This window comes from Chiloscyllium plagiosum, unplaced genomic scaffold (assembly GCF_037043375.1).
Source record: "Chiloscyllium plagiosum isolate Xiang-an unplaced genomic scaffold, Cpla_swu_hap1 HiC_scaffold_34, whole genome shotgun sequence".
Classification (NCBI taxonomy): Eukaryota; Metazoa; Chordata; class Chondrichthyes; order Orectolobiformes; family Hemiscylliidae; genus Chiloscyllium; species Chiloscyllium plagiosum.
The window spans coordinates 9,056,599-9,069,132 of NW_028270172.1; the positions used below are offsets into that span (position 1 = coordinate 9,056,599).

Sequence of the window (12,534 nt, forward strand, 5' to 3'; positions counted from 1 at the left end):
TATCATTTCCCTTTCACAAAACCATATTGACTCTGATTGCATTAAGTTTTTTCTAAGTGTTCTGCTACTTTTTCCTTATTAGTAGATTCTGACATTTTTCCAACAACAGGTGTAAGGCTATCTGACCTACAGTTCCCTTCTTGAATAGGGGTGTCATGAACAGCTTTCCAATCTGCATGGAATCCTCCCAGCGAGTTCTGGAATATTTCAATCAGTAGCTCCACTATCTCTGCAGCCACTGCCTTTAAAAGCCTTGGATACAGGCCATTGGGTCCTCGTGACTTGTGTGTCTTCAGCCTCAATAGTTTGACAAATATGTTGACCCTCATGAAAGAAACTGTTACAATGCAAAATCAGCACCCCAGCTGTTATATTTGCAATGTTAGCAGTATCCTCCACTATGAAGACCAATGAAAAATATTAGTTTAAATTAACTGGCATTTCCCTGTTTCCCATGATCAATTCCTCATTGCATCCTCTAAGGCTCTCATATTTTTGCTACTTCCTTTTTAAATAGCCACAGATGTTCTTGCTGCTTGTTCTTATCTCTTGTTAATTTACTTTAATGATCACATTTTTCCCTTTATTAGACTTTAGTCATCCTCTACTGGTCATCTCCTCTGCCCTGAAGCTCTTCAACCATGTACTGAAACAGACCCGCAACCACAGCCACATCTGCTTCCTACCCTCCCCCATCGTCCTCTCTGACTTATCACCTTCATCCCCACCCCCACTCACCTATTGTACCTTTTGCTACCTTCTCCCCACCCCCACCCCCTCCCATTTATCTCTCCACCCTGGAGTCTCCCTGCCTTCAGTCCTGATGAAGGGCTTTTGCCCGAAACATTGATTTTCCTGCTCCTTGGATGCTGCCTGACCTACTGTGCTTTTCCAGTACCACTCTAATCTAGACTGTAAAATAATTGCTAATCCTTTGGTTTACCATCAGTTTGCACTGCCTTAGTTTGTGATTGAATACTTGCTTTGACTATCTTTGATAGCCATGGGTTATTCTCACTGAGTCCTTTTTCCTGACCAGAATAACTTGTTGCTGATTATTATGAAATACTTGCTGAAATGTCTGCTATTTTTTATCCACTAATTTTCCCCATAGTCAGTTTTCCCAACTCACTGTAGACAACGCCTTCTTCATTCCTCTGTAACTGCCTTTATTTAAGTTAAGCACACTGGTTTGAGACTCGAGGTGCTCTCCCTCAAACTGAATTTGAAATTCTGCCATGTTGTGATCACTACCCCTAGAGGATCCTTAACCATGAGGTATCTTATTAATTCTACCTCATTACACATTACTGAATCTAAAATTAGAATTAGGTTTGATTGTCACATGTACTCAAGTACAGAATTATAGGGGTACAGTGAAAGATGTCCAATGTCACCACACACAATACTATCTTAGATACAAAGTACCGAGGTACAAATCTTAGCTTCTAAAATAGATTAGGTACGAAAATAGAGAAATAAAGAAAAAAGCTAAAAGTTCTACATTACAGTTCTTCATAATATAAATCAAGGAAGTAACGTTAAAAGATAAATATTACTGTCCTTCTATAGCCTGCAGTCGGTCCATGCTAGGGGTTTTCCACCATGCTGGGCCCACCCCAACCAGGATCACAAGGTGCTGACCGCACCAGACCCCAGTCCACTGACCGCCAGCTGCCCTGCTCCGAGACCCCGGTCCATCGGCCATTCTGCTCCACTCTAATCTGGGATCAATGACCACTGACCATCTCACTCCATTCCATACCCACTGACCAACCCACTCCGTCCAGGCCCACTGACCATCTCACTCCACTACCGGCCCACTGCCCAACCCACTCCACTCCGGGCCCACTAACCGTCTCACTCCTTTCCACGCACACTAACCGTCTCACTCCATTCATTGCTCACTGACCATCACACTCAACTCCGGGCCCACTGACCAACCCACTCCACTCCAGACCCACTGACCATCCTACTCCACTCTGGGCCCACTGACCATCCCCCTTCACTCTGGGCCCACTGACCATCCCACTCCACCATGGGCCCACTGGCCATCCCCCTTCACTCTGGGCCCACTGACCAACCCACTCCACTCCGATCCCAATGACCATCTCACTCCACTCCGGTCCCACTGACTGTCTCACTCCACTCTGCACCCATTGACTGTCTTACTCCATTCCGTGCCCACTGACCATCCCATTCCACTCCAGGCCCACTGACCGTCTCACTCCACTCCAGGCCTACTGACCGTCTCACTCCATTCCGTGCCCACTGACCATCTCACTCCACTTCATGCCCACTGACCGTCTCCCTCCACTCCAGGCCCACTGACCGTCTCACTCCACTCCAGGCCCATTGACCATGCTGCTGTGGCCTGCTGGGAAGTACTGCTCTCAGAAACAATCCCTGATGCCCTTTGAACAAATTTGGCTTCCATGATATCCCTACCTAGCTGATTTGTCTATTAAATATGCTAATTAAAATCTCCCATGGCAAGTTTATTGCCCTTCACACACACCTTCGTAATTTCTCTGTTTGTACTTTGTCGTTATACATCTGGTAACTCTTCAGAAGCCTATAGAGAACTTCCACCTATAGCTGCTTTCCCTTGCTATTCTTTATTTACAGTTGATTTTACATCAGGATCTATTGTAACTTTACCGCCACTCCCATAACACTGATTCTGTCCTTTATTCACAAAGCCACCTCACCATCTTCTCCTTTCTGCCTGTTTTTCCAGAATTAACCTTGAATATTGTGTTTGCTATCTTGGTTACCCTGCAGCAATGTCTTTATAATGGCTATCAAGTCATATTCAATTGTTTCTTTTTCTCTTCTACATTTAGCCATTCAGCCTTAAGCTTTGACTTTTTACTATTATTATTTATTCTGTTTCCAATTTCTGCTGCACGCTTCTGCTTATATTTTCTGCTCCCTCTGATTATCAATTCATCTCTTCACTATCCTGCACTCTGGCTCTCTTGTTTCTTTTTGATTTTTTAAGCTTCCCTTTAATTGGAATATTCACCACCATCCCCCCACCCTACCCTGACTAATTAACAACCCTAGTTATTATACAATTCACCAGGACTCTGGGCCCAGCATGGTTTTTATGAAGCCCATCCCAATGGAACAGCCCCCTCATTCCTTAGGCTTCACTAATATCCTTTAGGGAGGGAAAATTTGGTTCCAGACCCACAGGAATAGGGTTGACTTTTAAATGCCCTCGGAAATGGCCAAACAGGCTGCTTACTGCTCCAAAATGTGGCAGAAGGTCGACCAGCTCACATTAGAAGGGCTTATGCCCGACACGTCGATTCTCCTGCTCCTTGGATGCTGCCTGACCTGCTGCGCTTTTCCAGCAACACATTTTTCAGCTCTGATCTCCAGCATCTGCGGTCCTCACTTTCTCCCAGCTCGCATTGGCCAAGATATTGGAAACAATAAGTGCACACAGTCCTGCCAACTCTACAATGTATGTGATGTGATAGAATATTCTTGCCTGGACGTGTGTTAAAAAAAAAGGCAACACTATCTAGTCAAAGCAGCCTGCTTTATTGATAGCCCATTCATCCCCTTTGACATTCACTTTCCTCATCATCAATGCTGAGTAGCAGCAGATGTACTGTAACAACTCAGCACTGCTCCTTAGACAGCACCTGCCAAACCCATAACCTCTTGCAGCTGGAAGGACAAGGGCAGCAGACACATGGGAACACCACCACCTGCAAGTTCCTCTCCCTCTCCAAGCCATTCACCATCCTGATTTGGAAATATGCCACCATTGCTTCAGTGTCACTGGGTCAAAATCCTGGAATTCCCTCCCTCATGGCATGCCCAACATCGCATACTGCAGTAATTCAAGAAGACAGCTCACCACCACCAACTCTGGGACAGTTAGGAATGGGCAATACATGCTCCTCAAACAAAAGTCTTTAAGATTCCCAGCAACCACTGTATTTTAATAGATGTTTGACTCTTAACTGTCCCCTGAGCAAATCACTTAGTTGTATAGGGACTGTGATTAAATACTGGCCTTGTCTGTGACACCCACATCCCATGGATGAATGAAAAGAAAAGCCACTTTTCCAACACTGCATTTTGTAAATCAAATTGAAGCCTGTTTTGTGCTATGTTTGATCCTTTTAGACAATACTGCCTGGATTCTGACCAGAAGAGCTGGGTTCAAACACCAGGAGCAGGGAACCTATTACCTGCCCATTCTCATCGCTGACTCTGGTCTTCCAATGCAAAGCAGCACCAGCACTCTGACGATCAGAGTGTGCGGCTGTGATCCTGATGGGAATGTTCGATCCTGTAGTGTCGAGGCCTACAGTCTTCCCATCAGCCTGAGCAGAGGAGCACTAATCGCCATTCTTGGATGTATCTTCATCATGCTGGGTAAGCTAATGACTTTAAACATCGACGTTAGATTGGCCCAAAAGGGTCAGTGACAGGCATTTCAGGAGACATTTGCAACTCCACAAATGGCAGTTGATGCCAGCTCGCATGGAACATAGGAAGGGGTGGAGACTGTTCAGCCCATCGAGCCCTGCTGTTCTAGGTCATGATGTGGAGATGCTGGTGTTGAACTGGGATCGACAAATTTAAAAATCACACAACACCAGGTTATAGTCCAACAGATTTATTTGGAAGCACTAGCTTTTGGAGCACTGCTCCATAGGGTGATTGGCAACCACCTGATGAAGGAGCAGCGCTGCAGAAGCTAGTGCTTCCAAATAAATCTGTTGGACTATAACCAGGTGTTGTGTGATTCTTAACCTCATTCTAGATCATGGCTGATCAATTAGTTATTATTATCAAAACGAATTACAGCACGTCAGCTAAAAGTGGATGTATACTTCCTTACCACCCAAGACAAGCTAGAAGGTAGGAGTGTTTGTTAAATGTCTTTTCACCCACCCCAATCCTTCCTCCCATTTTGATTTGATTGAAGCCCAGTTAATGGCCACTTTAGCACCTCACACACCCCTCCTGGAATGTATTGCCTGGAAATGTGGTAGAGGCAGATTCAACTGAACCATTCAATGGGACATTGGATCACTATTTGTATAGAAATGTGTGCAGGGCTATGAGGAGAAGGCACTGGGGAATAGAATCTCTGCAGGCATGATGGACCGGATGGCCTCCTTCTTCCCCAATGCTGTGATTGTGTGGTTCATGCTATTTTACTAAGCACCTCCCTGCCCCTGCCCCATTCCCCAAAGCAGGGAGATACTTACACAAGCAGGTAGTCTGCATGTGTTAGTGACCACTGGTGCCCCATGCCTGTCAGCGATGCCTCTCCAAGGGCATACCCAGTCCCTTCCCACCCTCCATCACCAACCCCTCCCCACCCTCCATCACCAACCCCTGCTCCCCCTCAACCCTCCCACAAATAATCACTTGGGCCTGCAGCTCACAACCTGCCAATAGCCTCAGTCAGGCCTCTCCTCTTTCTCAGGACTGTCTGCAGTTCCATCCGTGACCAGCACTCCAGCTTGGCGCTGCTGAGACTGTAGAGTTACCGGCCAATGAGACTGACCACCAGCTCTCCAGAATGGGCCCTCGTTTCCCAAGGGGGAGGAAATCTCCCCCTGAGCCAATTCAGGGCCGGTCATTGATAAAATGGCTACAAGGCAGTCAGGCATTTTGGCGGATGGGCTCCTGAGCGCAGGGTGGGGATGGAGATGGTGATCCTTGTGTCCTCAGTAAAATCCAGCCCATGAAGCTGGGACATGGATCAGCCACGATCTGATTAAGTGACTGAATGGTCTCCTTCAGTTCCCATGCACCTATTAACCTGTTCCATGCAACACCCTTCTAAAGTCAGCCTTGAGGTGTCAACCTTTATTTGTTCCTTAACATCATGGCTCAGCAGAAACATACAAATTGTTCCAGCAGACTGAGAGTTGAGTGAAGTTCACAATAGGTGATGAGTTGCTGATGAACAGCGAAGGCCAAATTTAGGGAGGTGTGCTCCTGGTGGGGGTTTTGTCTGGGAGCGGGGTATACAATCCATAAGACCATCAAGACATAGGAGTAGAAATTAGGCCATTCAGCCCACCTGGTCTGATCCACCATTGAATCGTGACTAATAAGTTTCTCAACACCATTCTTCCACTTTCTCCCTGTAATCTTTGTTTCCCTTGATACTCAAGAACCTATCTCAGTCATAAATATATTCAATGACCCTTCTGTGGCAGTGAATTACATGGATTCACCACTCTCTAGATGAAGAAGTTTCTCCTTATCTCCATTTTAAAACGTCTTCCTTTTACTTTAAGGCCTCGGCCTCAGGTCCTAGTCTCTCATATCAATGAAAACATCTTCCTCACATCCACTCTGTGCAGACCATTCTGTCTTCTGTAATGAGATCCCCCTCATGCTTCTAAACTCCATTGACTATAAGCCCAAGGTCCTCAAACATTCCTTGTGTGTTAAGCTTTTCATTCATGGGACCATTCTTGTGAACCTCCTCTGAACACGCTCCAGGGCCAGTACATCCTTCCTGAGATATGGGGGCCAAAACTGTGCACAATACTCCAAATGTGGTCCCCTTGGTTTTACGACAATCAGAAATTATTTTACTGGAGACATAATGGAAAGTAGGCCTGTGGTTTCCTGGTTCCTGTTTCAATGGGACAGCCTCCCTGATTGGTCCCTGTTTCAGTGGGACAGCCTCCCTGATTGGTCCCTGTTTCAATGGAACTGCCTCCCTGATTGGTCCCTGTTTCAGTGGGACAGCCTCCCTGATTGGTCCCTGAATTAGTGGAACAGCCTCCCTGATTGGTCCCTGTTTCAATGGAACAGCCTCCCTGATTGGTCCCTGTTTCAATGGAACTGCCTCCCTGATTGGTCCCTGTTTCAATGGAACTGCCTTCCTGATTGGTCCCTGTTTCAGTGGGACAACCTCCCTGATTGAGATGAACATTCATTGAGTAGATCCTTGTAATTCTGTAACCCCTCATTTAGGGCTGAAGGGCAACAATTCAGGAACTGATAAACTCATTAATTGTGTCAGTGAACCTAGGATCAGTACAAGGCCTGAAAGCACCAGATCATGGAACTCTCCATGTTATAGAAATGAACATAGAAAACAGGAACAGGTGTAGGGCATTCGGCCTCAGTAGCCTGTTTCACCATTTGTGATCAATTTATGGCCTCAACTCTACAACTTTAAGTCCTTTGTCAGCCAAGAATTAATATTGATGCACAGGGAATGGGAATGGGAATGGGTAAAAGGCATTGAAGCAAACACAAAGTGCTGGAGAAACTCGGTAGGTCTGGCAGCATCTGATACTAAGGATACCCATCATGTGCAGGACAGATGCAGTGTACAAGATTCCATATAGGGACTGCACAAAACACTATATAGAACAAACAGGTAGACAGCCAGTAATCTGCATTCATGAACACCAACTAGCCACTAAACAACACGACCAGCTAGCCCTAGTATCTATGCACACAGATGACAATGGCCACAAATTTGATTGGGATAACACAACACTAATAGAACAAGCCAAACAGAGGACAGCTAGAGAATTCCTAGAAGCATGGCACTCTTCCACGGATTCCATCAATAAACTCATTGACTTCGATCCACACTGCAACAGACAACCAGAAGCAGTAGGAACGAAACCAAATAAATTCCACCCGACACAGTACAGCAGCATTTCACAGGAGGCTCCACAGCACTGAGGATGTCACTAAGACAGGGGACGTAATGTCTGCAAACCAACCTCCCAGCTCGGTGACCATACCCACAATTACTGCAACAGTTAAAAACTTCATAGTGGGCATTTTTGTCTTTTTTTAATTATTTTCTGTGACAGGAAAATATGTCTACCCTTACAGTCACATGCCTCATACTATTGGACGATATTTAGTCATTACATAACGGCAAGTGATTGTGAGCAATGTGTCTCCAACCAAACTGTTATGATCTGACAAGGTGGGGGGGTCACACTACTGCTGTGCTGAGACAAGGTTGTAATGCAACATTCAGTTCACATTGGATCACTCCATTAACAAAGGAGCATAGCAATATTCCCAATACCACTGTTTCCTTTTTACCTCTTCAGGTCCATTACGATTGATCTCAAAAATCCAGGGAGGGAGTCTAGCAGTACCGTTGATTGGGGGGCATTAAGGGTCATTTTGACTTGGGGCAAAGTGGCCAAGATTGAATTTGTTGTTAGTTTATATCCACCTCCTTTTTCCTTGCATTGAACTCAATGGTAAGGGATTCACGGGTGATATACACCAGGTACTTTCAGTCATGGAGTTATACAACACGGAAACAGACCTTCGGTCCAATTTGTCCATGTCGACCAGAAAGTCTAAACTGATCTAATCCCAATTGTCAGAATTTGGCCCATATCCCCTCTAAAACCTTCCTATTCATATCCATACCTATCCAGGTGCCTTTTATTTACAGTAATGGAGTCATACAGCAAACATACTCTTCGATCCAACCAGTCCACACCGACTAGTTTAGTTCATTCCCAAAACTAAACTAGTCCCACTTGCCTACATTTGGCCCATATCCTTCCAAATCTTTCCTATTCATGAACTTATCCAAATGTCTTTTAAATGTTGTAACTGTACCTGTATCCACCACTTTTTCTGGCAGTTCATTTCACACACAAACCATTCTCTGTGTAAAACAAGTTGCCTCTTATCTCCTACCTCCCACCTCAATAAATAGGCCCTAGTTTGTACTCCCCCACTGTAGGGAAAAGACCTTTGTCATTCACCTTATCTATGCTCCTCATGGTTTTATAAACCTCAAGAAGGTCATCTCCCAATCTCCCACGTTCTAGTAAAAAAACTCCCAGCCTTTCCAGTCTATTTTTTATATCCCAAACCCTCCATTCCAGGCACCATCTTGGTAAATTTTTTCTGAAGTCTAATAATATCCTTATAATAGGACAACCAGAACTGAACATAGTATTCCAGAAGAGGCCTCACCAACGTCCTGTTCAGCCTCAACATGACGTCCCAACTCCTACACTCAGAGGTCTGAGCAATGAGGGCAAGCGTACTAAACACTGCCCCAACTACCCTGATTTGGAGATGCTGGTATTGGACTGGGGTGTACAAAGTTAAAAATCACACAACTACCCTGTCCACCTGCGACAGAAATTTCAAAGAATTATGCACCTGAACCCCTAGGTGTCTCTGTTCTACAACACTACCCCGGGCCCTTCCATAAGTCCTGACCTTGTTTGTTTTACCAAAATACAACACCTGGCATTTATCCAAATTAAACTCCACCTCAGTCCATTGACCCAATTCACCAAGATCTCAGATAACCTTCTTCACAGTCCATTATACCACCAGTCTTGGCCAAAGCAAAAATCACACAACACCAGGTTATAGTCCAACAGGTTTATTTGGAAGTACTAGTTTTCAGAGCGCTGCTCCTTCATCGGGTAACTAGTGTAACTAATTTGGTGTCATCTGTAAACTTACTGTCCATGCCTCCTAAATTCCCATCCAAATAATATAATACAGTGCCTCTCATTTACACAATCTCCTGGGATTAGTATGATCTGCCCACTTTTTGAATCCAAAGGAAGTCTCCAAACAGACCACACTGTGTCTAATGCAAGAACCGTGGCCTAACCTTTGTTAACCTACACTATTTGTTGCACTTGCCTTTCAGTGTTGGTGTTATTTATTCTAACATTGAGAAGGCACAAGAAGAATTCCCTGATTGTCGACGATGAGGAGAATGTCCATGAAAATATTGTTCGATACGATGACGAAGGTGGTGGAGAAGAGGACACTGAGGCCTTCGACATTGCTGCCTTGTGGAATCCAAGAGAAGTTCAGATCTCGAAATCCAGGAGGGATATGCTTCCCGAAATCCACAGTGTCTCCAGATACGTATCGCAGTCCAGAGCAGGGAACAGCAACGTGAACAGCTACATCCTGGCAAAGTTGCACGATGCCAACACGGACCCGAGTGCCCCTCCTTTTGATTCCTTGCAGACTTACGCGTTTGAGGGGAATGGGTCGGTGGCAGAATCGCTGAGCTCCTTCGAGTCGGGCTCGACAGACTCAGACCTCAATTATGATTATCTCACCGACTGGGGCCCCCGGTTCAAGAAGCTGGCCGATCTGTATGGGGGCTCGGAGAGCGCTGAAGACTACTTGTAGCCAGCAACTGGGAGCTTCTTCGACTGAAACTAATCGCGTCAACATGAAACTCTCTCCATATTGGTCTAAAGGGCCTTTAATCAGGACAAAGCACCTTTTAGACCTTTTACCAGCTTTAATCACACCATGAAAGACAATAGCTGTGACTAGATGGTCGCGTGGGAGAAACAATGGAAAAATAATCTGATTTACTCAAGTCTTTATTCGCCTGTCAGCGAGAAGAGCAGAAAATAAGACATTAATGTGGCTCAGTCTCTGAGAATGAAAAGGGTCCGATCCTGCCTGTGTAACACTGAACACTAATCAAACGCTGAGCAATGACATCACACAGCCACCAGCTCTCAGGCGGATACAGTCTTCAATCGGAATGGGATTGACCTACATTTGGAATTTGCTTTTTCCTTTTTAGAACTCATTGTAAATACGTGCAGAGGCGCAGAGCTTATTAATCAGGCAACTGCTTCAGTCATACAGTTAGCAGGCTCATTTCCAGTCTGCGATGTCACACAGCTGCCCTGTTGTAAGACTTTTGAGTTGCCTCTTTCCTCTCTGTATATAAAGGAATCTCACAGATTGATGGTGGGGACGTGCAGCTAACCAATACCCCCTCCTATAGGCTGTAACCACTGCCCCCCCCTCCCTGCACCCCACCCTCATCAAGGCCTCAGATTTGGTTTTGCTCAATTCATTGAGCGTCAGCGACAACTTAAGGCAGGCTTTGTTTTGTTGCCCTGTCCTTAATTGCCATTCAGAGGTGTTGGTGAGCTGCTGCAGTCTGTGGGGAAGGGGCAGATATATTCCTGATGCCATTGGGTAGGCAATTCCAGGATTTTGGCCCAGTAACAATGAAGGGACAGCGATATATTTCCAAGTCAGGATGGTGAGTGGCTTGGAGAGGAAGTCACGGTGGGGAGAGGGGTGGGGTGGTGTGAGTGTGGTGTTCCCATGTATCTGTTGCTCTCCCTCAGTGGTAGAGGTCATAGATTTAGAAAGTGCTATGGGAGGTGTATTGGTGAGCTGCTGCAGTTCATCTTGTAGATGGTATACACTGCTGTGTATCTGAATGCGCAAGGTGATGGATGAAATGCCGGTCAAGCGGGCTGCTCTGTCCTGGATGATGTCGAGTTTGCTAAGTATTGTTGGAGCTGCAGCCATCCAGGCAAATGAGGGGTATTCCATCACACTCCTGACTTGTACTTTGTAGATGGTGGAGAGGCTCTGGGGAGTCAGAAGGTGAGTTCCCCACCTCTGAACACCCAGCTGTTGTAACCAAATAAGAACTGAAAGAAGCGTGGATGCTGTAAATCAGAAACACAAACCGTAAATGCTGGAAAGGCTCAGCAACTCTGACAGCATCTGAGACGAGAAATCAGTTAACGCTTTGGATTGAGTGACCCTTAACCTGGAACATTAACTCTGATTTCTCTCCACAGATGCTGTCAGACCTGTTGAGCTTTCCCAGCATCTTCTGTTTTTCTTGCAAGTATTGTAACCAATGTGTTTGTTTGATCGGTCCAATTCAGTTTCTGGTCGATGGTCACCCCCAGAATGGTGATGGTGAGGGATTCGGCGATGGCAATGCCATTGAGTATCAAGGGGTGATGGTTAGATTTTTTTTGCTGTTGCAGGTTGTCATTGACTGGTACTGGTGTGGCATAAATGTTTGCCACTCATCAAACCGATATATTGTTCAGGACATGGTCTGTTTCATTATATGAGGACTCAGGAATGCTGCTGAACATCATGCAATCACCAGCGAACATCCCCACTTCTGACCTTATGGTAGATGGAAGCTCATTGATCAAGTGAAATAAAGTTGGATTTTATTCCACTTTTCTGAAAATCTGATTGGCTTTGGTATACAAACCATTCTCAACCACGTTGCCTGATGCACTAATCCTGCAGCAGTTAGTCAGGCTCTGTCACAACAGAGGGGCTGTGGAAGTGGAGAAACTAAGATGACTCTCAAGAAATGCAGCAGACATTTGTTTAACAGCATACTGGATACCTACGAAATGAAGGCTCAAACTGTCCTATATTGTCAGCCGAATCTAATGTTAGCAGCAGGGAAAAACAGTTTAAAAATATAACAAGAAAACACATTACATTTAAACAGAGACTGGGTGCAAGAAAATAGTGTTAAATCAGAGTGACAAATGCAAAAGCTCATTTTCCCTGAGTCTACATGTAGCTAGAATTATAATGGAATCAGAGAAGTGGAAATAGACAAGCAATGCAGATTTGAATTACAGAATTCACCCTGCGTGGTGCTTTGGGATGGCGTGCTACATCTGCCTGGCCTCAGTGGTCCAGGGAGCACAATATGTATTGGTTTGTCCTGGTGTCTGGTGCACACAGGATCCAAGA

The 12,534-nt window shown here is 45.4% G+C and overlaps 1 protein-coding gene and 1 long non-coding RNA gene across 2 annotated transcripts in view; one reads left to right on the plus strand and one right to left on the minus strand.

Moving 5' to 3' along the window:
- The window catches only part of LOC122564555 (cadherin-20-like), a 153,722-nt gene extending 143,349 nt beyond the window's left edge, over nucleotides 1–10,373 (plus strand). The window contains exons 11-12 of the mRNA XM_043719619.2: nucleotides 4,150–4,401; nucleotides 9,671–10,373. Of these exons, the coding sequence (XP_043575554.2) occupies nucleotides 4,150–4,401; nucleotides 9,671–10,167 (749 nt within the window). The 3' untranslated portion in view covers nucleotides 10,168–10,373. The remainder of the gene's footprint in view (nucleotides 1–4,149; nucleotides 4,402–9,670) is intronic.
- Nucleotides 1–10,402, minus strand: part of LOC148141118 (uncharacterized) — a 43,036-nt gene extending 32,634 nt beyond the window's left edge. The window contains exon 1 of the long non-coding RNA XR_015752774.1: nucleotides 10,360–10,402. This is a non-coding gene — a long non-coding RNA (uncharacterized LOC148141118). The remainder of the gene's footprint in view (nucleotides 1–10,359) is intronic.
- Between the last annotated feature and the right edge of the window lie 2,132 nt (nucleotides 10,403–12,534).